The sequence below is a fragment of the Colletotrichum jinshuiense genome, chromosome 2, assembly GCF_051148585.1.
Source record: "Colletotrichum jinshuiense chromosome 2, complete sequence".
NCBI lineage: Eukaryota > Fungi > Ascomycota > Sordariomycetes > Glomerellales > Glomerellaceae > Colletotrichum > Colletotrichum jinshuiense.
In genome coordinates, this window is record NC_139309.1 from 2,016,957 (window position 1) to 2,035,213 (window position 18,257).

General features: G+C 53.7%; 5 protein-coding genes across 5 annotated transcripts; 4 read left to right on the top strand and 1 right to left on the bottom strand.

Moving 5' to 3' along the window:
* Positions 1–463: 463 nt before the first annotated feature.
* Positions 464–2,941, top strand: EsH8_II_000552 (transcription factor domain-containing protein; the record flags this gene model as incomplete). Its single annotated transcript, XM_083263850.1, has 1 exon — positions 464–2,941. The coding sequence occupies one exon, from the start codon at positions 464–466 to the stop codon at positions 2,939–2,941; it is 2,478 nt and encodes an 825-aa protein (XP_083121172.1).
* Positions 2,942–7,957: 5,016 nt separating this feature from the next.
* On the top strand, positions 7,958–8,149 carry EsH8_II_000553 (uncharacterized protein; the record flags this gene model as incomplete). Its single annotated transcript, XM_083263851.1, has 1 exon — positions 7,958–8,149. The coding sequence occupies one exon, from the start codon at positions 7,958–7,960 to the stop codon at positions 8,147–8,149; it is 192 nt and encodes a 63-aa protein (XP_083121173.1).
* A 1,125-nt stretch (positions 8,150–9,274) lies between these two features.
* Positions 9,275–11,530, bottom strand: EsH8_II_000554 (Alpha/Beta hydrolase protein; the record flags this gene model as incomplete). The annotated part of the gene is made up of 2 exons (XM_083263852.1): positions 9,275–11,363; positions 11,439–11,530. The coding sequence occupies 2 exons, from the start codon at positions 11,528–11,530 to the stop codon at positions 9,275–9,277; spliced, it is 2,181 nt and encodes a 726-aa protein (XP_083121174.1).
* A 1,887-nt stretch (positions 11,531–13,417) lies between these two features.
* EsH8_II_000555 (HET domain-containing protein) lies at positions 13,418–15,268 on the top strand (the record flags this gene model as incomplete). The annotated part of the gene is made up of 1 exon (XM_083263853.1): positions 13,418–15,268. One exon carries the CDS (start codon positions 13,418–13,420, stop codon positions 15,266–15,268), a length of 1,851 nt encoding a protein of 616 aa, XP_083121175.1.
* A 753-nt stretch (positions 15,269–16,021) lies between these two features.
* Positions 16,022–17,543, top strand: EsH8_II_000556 (acetylornithine transaminase; the record flags this gene model as incomplete). The annotated part of the gene is made up of 3 exons (XM_083263854.1): positions 16,022–16,153; positions 16,214–16,453; positions 16,515–17,543. 3 exons carry the CDS (start codon positions 16,022–16,024, stop codon positions 17,541–17,543), a joined length of 1,401 nt encoding a protein of 466 aa, XP_083121176.1.
* Between the last annotated feature and the right edge of the window lie 714 nt (positions 17,544–18,257).

Below are 18,257 nucleotides of genomic sequence, written 5' to 3' on the forward strand. Positions count from 1 at the left end.
AGTACAGCAGCCGTGCTTCTTCTTCGTCTTGGCCGCTCTGCAACCAAACGGCCGAGGTCAGACAAGCAAGCCATTGGGCATCGTGGATCTAGGCAGCTTGAAGTTACACAGAGCTGCAACACAACGGGTTCGCGCCAACACCGCCGAAGAGAACCTCGGTGGACTCATTGCCCGGACGCGAAAAGGAACGCACTCTGATTGGATCTGAGTTGCTCAACATTCAGCATTCTTACTCCGGCGGCCAGCTTACCCCGTACCTAAGAGATTGCCATTGCAGAATCTGGTCCCGAGTTTCCAAGCCAAGGATCGGGATCAGTCCAGCCCCCTACCCATTCCAAGAACTTGTACATCAGTCTGTATGTTCGTGGAGCGGCGTCTTCCCACTGTTCACCATCTCGGGGGGCCCGTGGACACTCCTCTGAACCAGACACGCGAGTACTGGTCTCTCGAACAGCGCTCCACCATGGCTGCTTCGTCACACAATCCCTATCCACGATCTCCCAATCCCTCAACAAGGTCGTACGATTCATCGTCAGTCTCTTCTGCGACCTCTCCCAAGCAGCCTGCTCAGTATCTGCCACGAGGTCTGATGAACACTGGAGCGAGGACAACAGGGGCACCGCCGCCCCAGCCCATAGGCATCCCTCCTTTGCCGCCAATCAACCAGAACGCCTTCACGCCATACACGCCCGTGACTGCGGGCTCGATGATGGGCCGCGACTCGTTGCCCTCTGTTGATTCAGTGGCGAGCACGCCTGGTCCGTCGAATGCGTCGTTGCCGCCAATCTCCCAGGCCCAGAAAAGAGCGTACAGGCAGAGGAGAAAAGATCCGAGTTGCGACGCATGTCGGGAAAGAAAGGTAAAATGCGACGCCACGGAGACGACCAGTTGCTCCGAATGCTCGAGCCGCAATGTCAAGTGTCAGTTCACAAAGGAGACCAACCGCAGGATGTCGTCGATCAAGCAGGTGCAGGACCTCGAGAAGCAGATGGAGCGTTTGAGACGAGACAACAGCAATTTGAGGCGAATGCTTCAGGAGAAGGACGGAGCGATGGATGTCGACGCCGATGGCCTCGAGCAGCTGCCCCTTCTGTTACCGGAGATTGGCACCGACCCTAAGCGGAGGAAGCGGCCAGCCCCTATTCACGACCTGGCACGGGCGCGGTCGAACATGCGCATCTTTTCTCGGGGCATCTGGAAACCACCAGCCCAGTATCGCCAGGCACCTTCTACGCCGTTGTTCGACCCTCAGAGACCTGATTTGCCGTCGAAGCAAACGACTGACCAACTCCTACACACCTACTATGCCTCTGCGCATACGATGTTTCCCATCCTTCACTGGCCGACTTTCCAGACGGGAGTCGATGACCTTTACAGGCTTGGCAACATCAAGTCGGTGCAACCAGCATGGCTTTCGACCTTTTTCGCGGCTTTGGCACTAGGAAGCCTCTTCAGCCAGGATCCCCATCGCACTTACCGGGCAGCAGAGCTGCTGGAAGCCGCCAGAGGCCTGATCGACCCATGGAACAACGACTACGTGCTCGATAACGTACGCGGGTTGGTTCTCGTTACGTTGTGTCTCAACGAAATGAACCAGAAATCGGCTGCTTGGACATGGCTGGGCACGGCAGTACGGGCTGGTCAGGACCTTGGCCTCTACTCGGAATCAGGGCCCTGGCCTGTCATCGAGGGCGAGATGCGCCGGCGAGTGTGGTGGACGATATACATCCTGGACAGAAGCCTGTCACTCGATCTTGGACGCCCCGTATTGATCGACGACTCCGACTGCGACGTCTCGCTTCCTGCAGGTGTGGACGACCACTATATCCACGAAGGCGGCATCATGGTGCCTCCGGGCCGGGAGCCCCTGAACCACTCCCTCTTGGCTCTGATCAATGTCATCAGATCATACTCGTCTTTGATCAAAACCTTGGCCGCCCCGGTTGTGGCGCCGACCAGCCTCTCAACCTTTGACCAGCACTTCGTCTCCTGTCTTCGGGCCTTTCCCCCGGTTTGCGACACGTCCAGCACGGGGCAGATATCTCCTCACCTACTGACACCGTTCACCTACCTCTTGCACGCTCGTCTCGTATTACACCGCCACAACCTTGCTCCGACCTGTCCGCCAGATGTGCGCCTTGCTGCTATGGAGCAATGTACCCACACAGCCCTTGAAACAGCTTCCATCCTCTCACGCGCCACCCTAACCCTTGCGGACGGTGCGACGGCCCTCCTCACCACCCACATCTTCCGGTGTGTGCTCTTCCTCCTACTGGCAGGGTACTGGGATCACGCAACGACATGTCTGCGAGCGCTTGCCTCCATCGATTCGAAACGCGATGTCGCCATCCCCTGCGGTCGATTCCTGGCGTTTTTCGTGTCTGCACTTGGCACCAAGCGCGCTGAGTATGCGGCGTATGTGGCTCGCACGACGCCCCCGAAGCCGTTCGCTCCCCCTCCTCCCCCTCAAGGTCGACCGGGCCCCACCCCGCTGCAGGAGGCGCTCATGCAAGATGAGGAGCTTCTGGCATATGTCAGCTCCGATCTGCAGGCAGCGTCGGATTCTGCTTGGATCTGGGCCGGTGGTGAGCGGGAGGCCATCTTGTCCCCTACTTCGCCGGGGTCCATCACTGCCACTGGCGGTGCCAGCAGCGGGCTGTTCAGCGCCGAGCAACGAACCGGCCTGAGCGAGGAGGAAATGAAGGAATGGGGTGGTTGGGAACGCCTCGAAGCAGGCGTTCGGGGGCTGGCCTCGGGTAACACGACGCCTACGCCGACTTCTGCGACTTGGTCGTCCGCCCTTCCGGCCGGGATCAAGACAGAGGGAACGCCAACGCTACCGAGTATATTACCTGGGGGCGAAGGCAGCAACAACAACAGCCCAACCGCAAGCAACAAGGGCCGGCCCCAGGACAGGTTGAGCATCGCAAATATCATCTAGAGAGTGGCTTGGAGTATTGAAGAGTCCGTAGCGCTCTTAGTCGACTCGATCTACGTCAACAAAGGAAATGGCCCGCACCTGCGGGGCGGGGTCCCCTTGGACGGGGGAGAGCCCACGTACACAATTTCGATGATAATTCATCCAATACCCCCTTAGCAACAAAATGATGCCCGTTAACGAACGTCACGGAAATGGAACCATGCAGACCACGTCGAAAAATTACGATGGCTACCATGATGGTCCATGACTATCACAACAGCAGGAGTTGAGAAGAGAGGAAAAAACTCCGTTGTACAATAATGCGTTGGCAAAAGGCCACAAACCACCACACTGGCTTTTGCCACTTGACTTTCTCTACCATCTTCTTTTACAAACTTTTCTTTCTTTCCCATCTTTCTTATCCTTTTTTTGCCGGTTTTCTCACCTCCGAGCGGGTGTAGCCATACAGGCCCCCTCAAACCATTCGTTAACATCTTAATGTCTGCACTGTCTAAATCACCGAGGCTGTTTGGGAGGTGGGGAAGGCGAAGACGCAGAGAGTGGGCCCCGAGGCGTCCTACTGATGGGTTTGTTTCTTTCTTTTCTTTGTTCACGGCCCGGTTCGCTGGAAGACCGCGCCTGGATAACAGAAGTTGCAAACACATCGAAAATTCCTGGATGCCGGGGAGGGGTGTTGGGCCGGGTTAGTGATGGACATGACAAGGAGTGACTTTTGGGCCGGGGAAAGCGAGGAGTTGTCACTGCCTTCTTTCGGGCTTTTCGTTTGGGTTTCTAATGAGTGCGGAAGAGGGCTGAAGAAGTTGGGAAGGGCGAAGGGGAGGCGGGGCCTTTCTTTTGCTCCTCTCCCTCGGGGCAACAACCGGCATAGAGGATGGATAGGCTGGGTTCGGTCGAAAAGGCTGTGGGGGAAATCTTTACTATTGGGGGGGTTAAGACTTCTTCGTTGTCTATATGGGGTGGCTCAAAAAGAAAGCTCTTCCTCTCCCTTCGTTTTCCTATTTCCATGTTGCCCTTGATCACTCTCTGGGGGGTTTTGTGTGGAATCGAAGAGAAAATGAAAAGCAGAAAAAACCGGCATAGCCTACAATTTTGCACATAGGCTATGTACAAACGAAGCAGGATGATTCTGGATCCGCCCGAGGCATGGAACTCGGCGGGCTGTATCAGACCATGACGATGATTTTTTTTCTTCTTCTTTTCGAGGTGACGGGGAGGAACTCTCGAGGATTAATGAGTATCCGAGTTATGGCTTCCAAACGACGGTAATGACTTTAATAGACTGAACGACAACTAGCAAAGGAAAATTCCTGCTTATCTGGTGAGGATTGCGGCACTTTCCCTCCTGTGAAGTTTACACAAATCGAACGATCGCTAGCTACGTAAGGAAATATCGCTAGCAGTAACTGGGTTCTGCTGTGGATGGCACAAATATCAAGAGCACAGGAGGTGGTTAAGTTGCCGAGTCACTTTTAGTTGGGAATGGTGTCTCTGGAGATGCCACAGACAACTTAACACTCACTCGGGACATACTCTCTTGGGACCGGAAATCATCATTATCAACATATCATAGCAAAACGTAGTCTAAGCAACAGCCGGTAGATTGGGTCCCACCAAATAGTTTCCGGTACCCAAAGCCGGGTGGTTCATCCAGCATAGCCGGCGATCATTATGCAGAGAGGTCTCTCTGTGCCCTCGGCAGGCATGTTGGTGTCCGTGATTTGAGTTGTCCGAATATCGACGTGATGTTGATACAGAGCCCATCGCACCAGTCCTTCAGCACCTTGACACCGACCCCACGTAGCTTCACTGAGTGTTTCTCGTCATTTGGCGGGGGGCTGAGTCGGTTCCCTCTCGGTGTGACAGCGCGAGTTAGGTAGACCCTACCACGAAAGTTTACCAGGGAGGGGGGCGGAAGGGGCAGGAACAGGCCCGAGGGGGAGGATGATATTACACCGTGGCAAGCACCGCAGTCGATGGCCCGCAAGTTGCAAGTAATGCGCAGTAGCCGGCGATATACCTTGTACTCGGCAGTAGGCATCCCACCCTCCCCCTCACCCCCGCCAAACTGACTAGTGGTGAATCTCATGGTTGGGCGGAACGGACAGAGCCAGAAAGGTGTCACACATTCTACAAGGTTAGGTAGCAAACCTTTTCCGGAGCCAAGTTTTTAGCGCACAGCCATCAAGGCCGCACAGTCCAGCAGCAACAGTGTTTGATCCTAGGTTCGTGGAATAGCATCTTGGCTGATAGCATGGCCCCCTCAACACCCCTTTTCCTATCAGCTGCGGCTGCACGGCGGCCTAATAGCTGCCCTTGCGCCCACTTGCTCCCTAACATGACATGTGTTGGTTGGCGAGGTTGTTTTAGAAAATGAAATAACACAGGCCCTGTCCCGGTTCTCCGCTTCGGCGGAGACTGGCCGATAAACGAGAACGAGCCTCACGGCCGCTGGAGCCCCGCAACTTTAAGTCAGCGAGATCGCCGGAACCCAGACCCGGAAGATCTGGATCGAATACAGGGCTCCCGATGTAGTGTGCGGTCGGTCTGGAAATGTGTGACTGTCAACAACCTGGTCGGGAGTCTCTTTGGGATTGGAGCACATGTTTTACCTGTTCGTCGTTAACATTCAACTGCGGGTCAGGGCCCAGGTGAGACATGGGGCGACACTCTCTTCAACCCCAACCCCCTAACTCTGTGGAGAATCGAGGGTCGCAGGTGAATTTCGCCGCGGGTTAAACTTCCTCCGGATTGTCGTGACTTGGAGATGTTAGTTGGTCCAGGCTTTTCTTTGCGGCTTGAAAGGGGGGCGGGCGGGCGCCGGTTTTCCATTGCTTGGGTGTGCGGCTTAGACGTTTGTGTGACGTCGGTGTAACGTCGTGAAGCGAGTCGCTATGATTCTCCATCTGGAGTAAAATTGCTAATACAATCCTTACACGCAGTCGTTCAGAGTTCTGCAACCCGGGTTATGGTAGCGTCTGGGAGCCATCCCTGCTCAATCGCCCAGCCTAAGTCACAACCAGACAGATGCAAGCACAGTCACTGTTTGGAAGTACAATGTTACCTAAGAATACTAGCACTTATCGGTCGACAGCGACTGGTGGGCGAGCAATAAGGGTAAAATGGAAGTCAATGGTTCAAATAACAAAAGCCAAAAAGATTTTAACCCGAAGAATGGCTCTGCCAATCGCGGTGAGGATTTGAGCCTCACGCGGGGGTCGAACCCGCAACCTTGAGATTAAGAGTCTCACGCTCTACCGATTGAGCTAGCAAGGCGGGTTATGATTGGTTGATGGCACAGACCAAAAATCTCTACTCAAGTACCTAATGCTTAGTCATCCGATTCAGTCAATTCAATAACATTGCAGCAACCCCGAGTAACTGCTGACTTAAACCATCAAGCAATACCGGTATGGCTGTCATTTTATATGTCAAGGTCAAAAATATTGATTCAGTTACAATCATTGACGTGAACACCTGCAGGCAAATAGCGTCCAAGCTGCACCGGGTTTGTACATTGCTCTTTGAATATATTACGGTACAACGCTCAAGGACAGTTCATAGTGCGAAACACTAAAGGAGCCTCACAAAATAATACACCGTGGGTTATCGTGATTATAGTCATATGTGATTAGGGAGCGGTCTCGTTCTCATCGATTATACAGCGTGTAATGAAGGAATTACCGACACCTTGATCTCAGATCTTGTTTCACATCATGTAGCCGCAGTTTGCCACAAACCATATGAACAAGACTAGCCATTGAACATTGGTATACCCAATTTTACAGGACGGATTGAAATTTTCGGAACGGAGAAATGCTGTAGCCACTTCTATGGAGCAAGAATTATGCCCGCATATGATTTGAAGACATGAACTAAATAATAAACAAACACGTGCTGGGCGGCATCGGATACGGTGTTTGGAGGCCTGTCGACCTTAATGAACGACATACACGAGCTAAATGTATAAATAATAAATCTTTTCGACAACTCGGGTATAAATTAACTCCGCAGTAGGACGGGGAATAGGAAGGGAATCACTAAAGCTGACACCCTGGAGGGTGATGTTTGGTCAGCCTTGAGAGGATGGGTACACTCTTTTCTCCACCTCCAAGAACTATACCTCGCTCGGTCTCAGCCTATTGGAGTGTGAAATCACAACTGCGTTACCGCAGTTCCCTATACAACACGGCATCTCTCATGAGCCAAATAGTACCTCTAGAGTATCAGCATATACAACTAGGTCTCCAGAGCTCTTTTATCCAAACACACCAACTCATGGGCATAAATCGGTGTACCGAAACATGTAGCGGTTTTCAAGCACTATCCTTCACAGCAGGTATCTTCAACCTAGCGCTCCCCTCATTCTCCTCGACCCACTTACCCAATAACCGCGCGGGCGAATGTGGCAACTATGAAGCTTCTCACAGACCTCGGCATCTCATGCGGTCTTATCAGATGACTTTATGTCAACACACTTAGGAGAGGCCAGTTAAGAACTTAAGATAAGTATAGTGCCGAAGCCAAATTCTTTATGGCGTGGGGTGGTCATTGGGCCCCGGGGCGGTTGTTCAGCAGGTTTTTGGACTTGTGACCGTACGAGGACGCAGACAACTTCCGCTTGCGGTAAGCAACCGAAACCGAATTTCAGATTGCAGGAACTTCCATAGTGGCTTCGTGGGGACTGACGTGCATTTTATCATATTAATCATGGTTCTTGTCCCTTGGCAGGGCGGAGCGTTCCGCTGCAGCTCGTGTTCACCCCATGCTTAAACTCAACGCCGCCAGCACGCCGGAGCGACCCGCGATAGCGGAGTTGGTTACCACCTGCCGCAAAAAAACGGTCTCCCCGATGTAACTAAACTCGACTTGCCTGCTGCAAACCGATATAAATATGGAAAGGCCATTCCAGGAGAGGGCTCAGAAGGTGGTTGTTCTCTCCACGGCCGTCCAGCAACTCAACTCTGGCCTACTGTACAATACCCGGTCCCTACAACCTACAGCAAACGGATATCCAACATGAAGTTCTCTATTGCCGCCGTCTTCGGCGTCTTTGTCGCCGCCGCCGCCGCCCAGAACTGCTGGGAACCTAAATTCGCCTGGAGTTCCGACTGCGGCCGCGGCCAGTGCGCCATCGAGGGCACCAGTTGTGTCTGCGATGGCTGCGATTCTCGGTTCGCCAGCTCCAACATTGCCTGCTGCGCCGGTTAAAGACGTCAAAGATGAGAGCATGGGTATTTGGCCCCGTGGTGGTACATGGGGTATGTTGCACTCCATTTCATCCCGAATGATCGACACAGAACCTTGAACTGACAAGTCTTCTTCTTCAAAGTCCGAATGGGCTTGACTTTTCAATCGACACAACGAGTGGTGGCTCGGTACTGATGCCTCACGATTCCGATGAGATGCCATAGGGCCAATAGACGGGCCGGAGGGTTGAAACCACAACTGCCCCTTTCTGCCTCACTTGTATCCAATTGCCGTGCATATTAGTATAGCAGTCAAAGAATACAATCGGAAAGGATATGACTATGCAGAAACGCTCTTGACTATGTGTAAAATTTAATCCGTGGACTTTTACCCGATTGAAACATCCCTATGTTGGCACACTATCCATCACTTGCTTGAATAAGATTCAATGTCGCAAGACCTCGCGGATTAAGAAAGTGTTCGAAATGGTGGCTGGAAGCGGGACGACTTGACGGAGTGAGAACCCCAGAGAAATAGTCCTAGAACGAATGGCTTGACCCTTTGGCCATTCGATATACATCCCTCGGCGACTCCTGCTAGAATAATAAATGCGCCAATACGACAAACTCGCATGCCTTGTACGCCGAGTCGGGGCTGGTTAAAGCTTCAGGAGCAGATACTTGGGCAAAGTCAATATCTCGGGACGATGGGAAGTTGTTCCCAAGGCTAACACTTTTACCGCCGGGTGCAACTCAAGCCCAAACCTGCAAATTCAACGGCTGAACGACCCGTGGCGAGCAAGATTTTAGTCGCTTGGAATCCGATATGATCCTATAAACTGGTCTCGTCAGGAATCCACCCGCCCAGACATGCAGCATTTTCTTACCACAAAAAATAAAGCGTCAAGAGGACTACAGAAGACAAGCGGGTGAAGCTAGGAGGTGAAACCGGTCATGTGCAAAACGTATTGTGTCTATAAAACTTGGTGCCGCTCCTCGTGTACAGTTTGCTTGAAGAATCCAATCTACAGACAATCTATAGCTTCCCGGGAAGTCTCCCATATAAAGGATAGCTCCACCAACTGACCGTATTCAACTCCTAGGTACTGTGCACCTCCAGCGTCGTACAAGCACAACCACCGGGCCCTTAATCATGTTCTCCAACGCCCGTCAAACCACCAGCCAGGCCCTGCATTCTCCGGCCCAACAGATCATCCGTACTCTTGAGCTTGACCAAGCTTGCGCCCGCACTCTTGCTGGCCCCCCTCGCCCGGCCATTCTTCCTCTTAACGCTACCCTCAGCCTTGTCCACTATTGACTCGCTCTCATTCATAATCTGGGGTTCCTTGGTCAGCGTTTTGCTGCGGTTGGCCCTCGTCATGCTGATCTCCAGAGGCCGGTCCTCATCGCCACTGGACTCGGTGCGGAGGTGATGTCGTCCTTCGGTGTTGCCGTTGGTTGCGGGCCCGCCAGCGCGGCGGCGACCGCGGCCTTCGCGCTCGCGGACAGCGTCGGCGTGAGCGAATATCTCTGAGATCCATTCCGCAGACCTCTCGAAGTGCTTCCAGGCGGGCGGGTAGACAGTGGGAAACTGTAGGAAGCCATGGGAGATGCCGGGAATGAGTATCACCTCGGCGACGTCCTTGGGGTTGAAGACAGGTTCGAGGCCGTCGCCATAGTCTGAGCGCTCGGAGCGGGCTTGGTCAAACATGGATTCCTTGACCTTGCGCAGGCGGGCTGAAAAGATGACCGTGTCGTCAACTAGAGGGTCTCGCTCGCCAGTGAGGAAATAGACCTTGGGAAAGCGCGCAAGGAGGGAGTCGGGGGTTAGCACGGGGGAGAGGAGGTAGTCCTTGCTGAAGTCGGGACGGTTGTGAGGGCCGATATAGAGAATAATCATGGCGCGCATCATCTCAGGGGTGAGCACACGATCATTGAAGTAGGATATCATGGAGGACATGGCAAGGCGAGTCCGAAGGGGCTCTGAATGGTGGGAAGTGCTCTGCTGCCGCTTGGCTTCCATACTCGGTGCCTCGGTGTTGGTAAATGCCTGCGGGCCGCCATGCGAGTATTCGGGATGGGGGCTGGCGAGTGCTTGTGCCGAAGCAATCTCTACTTCCTTGGCCATCAACTCGGCCGCTTGCCTGGCGGAGCTTTCCTCCTCGTCCTCGGAATGGTGCGGTGTGCCGACCAGGTCATTATATTGCATGCTCTTCTTCCTGATGATTGACTGGTTCGTGCTTCTCAGCCTCCTATCCTTCATCAGAGACATCTGCTCATCCGACATCCAGTTTCCGATGTTCATATCGAGCGCCGGGTAGAAGAGAACCAATCCGTCTGGAAGTGGCAGATCACCAGTGCTTGAGTAACGGCGCATAGGAACAGATGTCCGTTCAACGATCATGAGGGTCGCCGCGGTTGCCAAGTTGCCACCGGCACTGTCGCCTGTCAGGACGACTCTGGGCGTCTCCCTTCCTGACATGCCAATGCATCTCCCCTTGCTGCGGATGATGGTGGTGTACACGTCAAAACACTCGTTCAGGGCATACGGGTAAGGGAACTCGGGAGCCTTTTTGTAATCCAGACTCAGAACCGGCATTCCCGTCTTGGCGGCCCAAGCAAATAGTTTGTCGTCGTTGCACCGAGGATCCATAGCCACGAATCCTCCACCGGGGATATCTAGCACAATCCTATTATGCTGCGCTAGATCCGTCAGAGGGCCATCATAGTAGAGCCAGGCTGACACGGGCTCTTTATAGTCGCTGCCGGCGGGCCGTGGAATGCGGATCGCACGCGGCGGCCAGCGGGAGAAGCGAGGACGCATGAGACCTTGGAAGAAGCGCAGGTATGGCGTCGTTCCTTTATCCCAGGACACTCGCAAGTGCTCGACGGTCAACATGCCGCGCACCTTGCGCACCTTCTCGTCGGCCTTCTCGGCGGCGAACATGTAAAAGACGGAGAAGACGATGCTGGCAAGGTCGCGCAGCCACTTGGCGCGGATCTTCATGGCTGTCCAGAAGCCGGCATCCAACGCAGTCAAGATCCATGTTGCGCGGAAGTAGGTGGCATCGTACATGTTGGACATGGGTTCGGGGCTGGCGAGGCCGACGAGGGTGCTGAAGTGGCGGGCGGCATACAGGTAGATCATGGTGACGACGACCGTCTGCCATGTTGTGAGGCGCTTTGTTGTGAGCTTGGAGAGGAAGCGAATGACGGGAGGGCCATGGGCGTGGCCTCTGCAAACAACTTGATCAGCACGGTGTCGCGACGGGAGTCGATGTCATTCTGGATATCGCATCTCGTTCTCGTACCTGAAAATGTACGCCGACCAAAAAGCCAGGACAGCCAGCACCTGAAGGCGGCGTGACTTGACCGACGGCCGTCCAAGGACGTGGTCTATCATGGCGACGGGTGTATGCTATGTATCAACACCAGAGATGCAGTACGCGTAAGGGAGGAATTCGGTGTTTGTAGAATCCGTCGCGAGCTCATGGGCGAAAATACTTGGGGCAGCCGAGGGGCTGACCAAGCAACAGGGCAACCCACGACGTTGTGGCTGGGGCAGGGCCGGCGTAGGTCGAGTCAACGGGACGACGCAACACGAGTAATGTGATTGAGCGGACTAAAAGGCCATGGCAAGATGGCCGGGCTCGGGAGGGTGCCTGGCGAGGACGGTAGCAACAGACGGCTTGATGCCACGGACCGCCACCCGGTATTGGACCGACTCGAAATTAATGCCGGCGGTGCTTGGGTTGTTTTGGGGTCTCAGGCGGGAGAGAGGCTAGAAATGTTGCTAGGAATGAATGGATGACGATGGCCACAACGGATCTGGCGGAGCGGGGAGAAGCGAAGTCAAGGAGGTTTGCTATGGGAGGAAGAGCGATGGCAACGGACGAGCTTCAAGCTCATGAAAGAGGGTCCCGAGCCAGGGTGATGGCGGCACATGTTTCAATGTGAAAGGGTCGATCTGCTGGTGCTCGGTTCAATTGCTGGACTGGAGCGAGACGGTGACGTCCGTTTGGTCGCGGCGCAGCTGACATGTGAAGAGGGCCCAAGGCACCCACGCGCTTTTGCACGGGGTAGAGGGGCACGCGGGCACTGCTGACCCCCGGCGCTAGGCCTCTTTAGTGTCCACCCCGGATCCGATGCCGAGGATAGCCAATCAGGGGCCGCCGGTTGTCAGTGCTTGCGCTGTTCGGATGTCGGTTCACTGCTGGCGGTCCAGTTTCCCCGCTGTCGAACTTGATGGACGACTGCTGATGCAGGGCCCTAGAACCCGGATTGGATGAGTATCTCCAGGAACACGTCCACCCCACGAGTCACGAGCGGCATCAACCCCGGTGCCATCCGGCATCGTGGACAATGCCGGGCCCCGGAGATAACCGGTGGGAGTTTTGCTCAGTAGCACCAGCAGCCATAGTTGGGGGAAGAGGGTCAAGGGACACACGACTATCCGGCATGACCGGTGAGTGGTTGTTGTCTGTCTTTGTCTGTCCTGCAACGGCGACGAAAATGATCTAATCTGGTTAGCAACCTCCAGATTCAAATCATACCCTGGGTTAGGCTGGGGACCAAGCCGCCCGCAACCCAAATCTGCATCTCGTATGTGCTGGGGTTTGCGCGCGGTTGGACTCTTCTGTTGCCTCTGAACCCCAGTTGCCAGAGAGAGCCATGAAAAAGGCGTGCCCCTAGCTTAGTCTTGATGCACAACAACAATAACACCAACCACCTCACTTTACCATGTGGCCTTTCTCCATTTCAACCTCACGATGTCACTTATCCTTCAACTTGTCCCCGCTGCAAATCGTGCCGTCAAAAATGTACAAATCAGAGACTAGTGTTCTGGATTTCTCGCTTGTCACTTGTCGCTACCAATTGGCTCGCTTACATAGCGTAGGGATTGCAGCCTGACGCTCCGCCACACAGCAATCGTCGACTGCGGTAATGGACCGATCATCTAGGCAAAATAATTGGTTGGCTTGCACAAGGCACAGCAATGGCATGCAGCTGCCCGAGCCACAGAGAAGGCTTGACTGCCTAGATAAAACTGCGCAGCTCTCGCCCCGCCCATCTGCAACATCCCGCCTGGTCTGGAGGCTGACAACCCTTCAAGGCCTCAACTAGAAGCCGAGCTGCTATTTCTAATATTGAAGCGTTATCCCATGTGAAGAAACTAGGTCATGCTCGCTTCGTTGTCGCATTATTTCTTAGTCAACCGTCCGCAGGACTCCTTCAGCTAGGTTTGACTTGTCTGACATACAAAATTGGCGTGAGAGGCCCAAGACTCACAATGGAATTCTTCGAGTATGAGCCACTGGATCTCGAAGGACATTCTTTCCGTCTTCTTATGCTACACCAAGCCGAAGCTGGAGAAATAACATGCGACATCTTCCACGCAAACCTAGAGCCGGGCAGCGTCATCCCGTACGAGGCCTTATCATATGCCTGGGGGGGCATTGACCTGTCTGAATCCATCACAGTGAATGGAAAGACACTGCAAGTCACTAAGAACCTGTACTCTGCTCTTGAATATCTTCGGCATTCGGAAAACAGAATACTGTGGATCGACGCTATCTGCATAGACCAGAACAACCTCAGGGAGCGGGGCCACCAAGTTGGCCAAATGGGAGACATTTACAGACAGGCCGAACAAGTTGTCGTCTGGCTGGGTCCCTCCACGTATGAAACAAAAATTCTGATGGAATCTCTCAACAAGCTTCAGAGAGAGTGGTCACGCCAAGCAAAGAACGAACAAGAAGACATGGCCTGGATGGAAGTGAGGTGGTTGTCCATACAACAGAGCAAAGACTACGACTATGCTGCGCTCCTCGACATCCAGCGCAGAGGACTTGCCTCCCTGCTGAACCAGGCTTGGTTCACCAGAGTCTGGATCGTGCAAGAAGTCGCCAATGCCCGAGCAGCCGTGATCTGCTGCGGTAAATGGTCTCTTCGAGCCCGCATCTTTGTCGCGGCCCCTGAGCTACTCGGCGTCGAGCCGAACCCACAATGCCAGGCTGTTTTGGACTTGATGCCTACGCCGTCGCGAAAGGGAGACGCATTGAAGAAGGACCTGCATACGCTCCTGACAGACTTTCGTGGTAGCAGAGCAACTGACCCGCGAGACATGGTCTATGCCTTGCTTGGGATTGCCTCAGATGTACAGCAAAGCGGAGCATTGGTCCCTGACTACACTAAGAGCGAGGAGCAACTCATCCGCGATGTCGTTGCGTTGGTCTTCTTTGGGAAAGAATTATCACATACTCTCGGCGAATACAGCAAAATGCAGCAATTCCTTGCTGCGATGCCAGAATTGAAAGATACCGCCGTCAAATATCTCCAAAGTAAGATCGATGATCGGATTAAACAGGTTGAAGAGATGGTGAGAAGAATGCCATATACCTCCCAAACTCAGAGAGCCCTTATTACCATCGGATATTATCAGCGAGATGTACGCGACATTTATCATTGTTTTCTGCGTTTAGAAGATCCCGATCTCGCCACTACCAAGGGTTGCTTCGACCAAATATCTTCATGGTGCGATATGTCAATGGCCCTTTTATCGGCGGAACTCGATCAAACCGATCTGAAGCTCACGACGAAGATATCTCACCTTTTGCACGGAGGCAAGTCGTTTAATGACCCAGATGTCAGAAATATGCTGCTAGAATGGGCAGGCGACCGTACTATTCCAGTTACCCAGGCCGGTTTCGAAGACATAGTTCTGAAATACGACACAGCCGTGGTCACGGCAATTGTGGACCGGAGGGATGAACATTTCTGGATCACACCAGACCTGATAAACGCGGCGGAAGGCAACAGGCAACATGGGTGGCAGATCATGGCCTTCTTGCTCACGTGGAAAGAGGGCAATGTCAGAGTTGAGCCGGCTGGAGTCATATGGCTGCTCGCCTCAGCAGAAGCCGAACTCGTGACTTTGTTACAGAATCGCCTCTCGGATAGGCTAGTGATCAAACCAGATGTGGTAACATCCACAATGTCGAGGATCATGTTCGACCGTAAGTGGGATGGGCAGAATAGGAGACAAATTGAGAGGAGAACTAAATCGGCACTTCGCAAATGGCACATGGAAGGTCTCATCAAGTGCCCGCGGAGAAAGGGCAACCAGACGCCGTCGTCGTAGCTAAAGTAAAGCAACAGGTGGCAACTTAAAATTATCCAAGAAGGCATTTCGATGCGCAGGGAAAATGCTTAAATATTCTGCTGGCTTGGCCAGTATCATTGTGAAATCGGCGGGAGGTTGACGCAGGCGCGAAGAATATGTCGATCAATCATTTTCCTGCTATTAGTGAAAACTTGCCATATTGAAGAACTGATGAAATTGCTTTGGATACAGCCGAGAGAGGCACGATTGAAGACAGTGTCTACTTTCTACATAATTTGACGTCTGCCTTTGCGGTAGCAAGGTGTAGTTCAACCGGTTTGTAAACCTAACATAGGTAAGTAGGCATGCACAGTCAAAATGTCCCTTTGACATGATTTGGGAACTGTCGATCCATTCTGTCTGTAGCATGGCCTTAATTCCATGTATGCAGACGGAATGAGACATGAAATAATAAATTGAAATTGAAAATCTTACTGGAAACGACTTCACTAGTTTCCGAGGGCCAAATAGCGTATGCTAAAGGGAGGACTCGTCTACTAAAGACAAGCTGGCCGAGGTCGGAGCGATGTTCCTGGGGTACACAGTACGTACTCTGGGAAGAATGGGTCTGCCCCTCCAACGTCGGAGAAGGCGCGCCTTATCGATAACAGAATTGTCGAGTCACCTACCGTCCATCCATGTGCGAACGGCCCAAATTTTATCAGCGACTTCCCTCTTCGACACCACATTCCCTTACCACGAAGCCTTGTTTTTGCCCTCTACGATACCATGATGGCGTTCCGTGCTCCTTTGCGACTTCAATTGGCCAAGTGCCAGCCGCGACTGGCCGTTGCCTCGCGCATCAATACCCGTGCGCTCTCGTCTACGCCCGCGGCCGCCTCCGGTCTCAAGAGCAACACCAACGTAGGTGTTCCTAGCACCCGATCTCTGAGTCACCGTGACACTGACCTGAACGTCCCATAGGATGCAGCCTCTGTTCCCAACCCCGACCCGACCGAAGACTCTGCCAGCGCTGCTCTGGTCCGTGAGCATGCGCCGTACATGGTGGCCACGTACGCCCGGCCGCCGCCCGTTTTCGTGAAAGGCCAGGGATCTCTGTTGTGGGATGTCGAGAACAGGAAATATCTGGACTTTACTGCCGGTATCGCCGTCAATGCTCTGGGTCACTGTGATCCCGAGATCACCAAGATCTTGGCCGAGCAGGTGGGTAACTCCGAGGTACCTTGAGTCATTTATCATACTGACTGGGCGTGGTTAATTACAGGGTAGCACACTCATGCACGCTTCGAACCTGTACTTTAACCCCTGGACTGGCGCTCTTTCCAAGCTGCTGGTCGAGAAGACCCTTGAGTCGGGTGCCATGCACGATGCCAACTCGGTTTTCGTCTGCAACTCGGGCTCCGAGGCCAACGAGGCCGCCATCAAGTTCGCCCGGAAGGCTGCGAAGGTCACCGACTCCTCGGGTGACAAGTACGAGATCGTCTCGTTCAACAACGCTTTCCACGGCCGGACCATGGGCAGCTTGTCAGCCACACACAACCCCAAGTACCAGGACCCCTTTGCGCCGATGCTGCCCGGCTTTAAGCTCGGCACCTACAATGATGTTGCCGCCATCAACGATGTCGTCACCGAGAAGACCTGTGGTGTTATTATCGAGCCCATCCAGGGCGAGGGCGGTGTCACGCCTGCCACTGACGAGTTCCTGATCGCTTTGGCCAAGCGCTGCCGTGAAGTTGGCGCCGTCCTGATCTACGACGAGATCCAGTGCGGTCTGTCTCGCACCGGTACCTTCTGGGCGCACACCCACCTGCCCAAGGAGGCCCACCCCGACATTATCACCACCGCAAAGGCGTTGGGCAACGGTTTCCCTATCGGTGCCACCGTCGTCAACAAAAACGTCTCGGAGAAGATCAAGGTCGGTGACCACGGCACCACCTTCGGCGGCAACCCCCTCGCTTCCCGCGTGGCCCACCACATCGTCTCCCGTCTTGCCGACCCTGCTCTGCAAAAGGCCGTCGCCGCCAAGGCCGACATCTTCAAGACCCGGTTTGACTCTCTGCGTGAGCGGTTCCCTGACTTGATCAAGGAGGTCCGCGGCCGTGGCCTTATTCTCGGCCTGCAGCTCACCCAGGACCCCACACCCATTGTCAAGGCTGCCCGCGAGCGTGGTCTGCTGATCATTACCGCCGGTACCAACACTCTGCGTTTCGTGCCCCCATTGACCATCACGGAGCAGGAGATCCAGCAGGGCTTGGATATTCTCGAGCAGGCCATCTCCGCCACCCGTTCATGAAACCCCCCTCATGTGACCAAGATTTGATCCATGTACATAATAATTTGGCGCCGGCGTTCAAAACATGACGAAACCTAGACTTAGATTCCATGAACGCAAGCAGCGAAGCGTTCCGATTCAGAGATAGAGACCAGCAGCGATTGGGGGGGTTGTCATGTCTTACTCCACGTATCTAGCATAACGCGACCTTTTGGTAGAAACTCACCATGGCTACTCTCGGGCAGGTTGTCTTACTATCTCGATGGATGAATGAAAAAGCTCCCTTTTCTCGTAACTCTTGAACGTGTAGCCCACCTTCTCAAAGTCAAGCAGCTGGCAAGCACCACAACTCTTCAGGCTACTGCCCAGGGCTGCTACCAAGTGATCCACGATTAGAACATACCCCGGACAGTGGCTTCGGTTTGCCTCCTCGGGGAGGTTGCAAAAGGCAGAAAACCCCGGAACAAGTAGCTTTATCAATATGGAGAAACAATTCTCTCCCTGGCTTCCCTCTGATCAGTGCCAGGGCAAGCTAGTCTACACCGCCCTCCACGAAAACTGTGCACCATGTAATCCAACCAAGGCTTCAGGCATCCTTGATTATGTTAATAAGGAATGAAGGACATCCAGTCGTGTGGTATCACTTTTGAATATTACTTATGGTCCGCGTGAACAACCCTGGGTGCGAGGTGCGTAGCTTCCTCCTCTACCTACACAAGTGCTGTAAAAAGAACC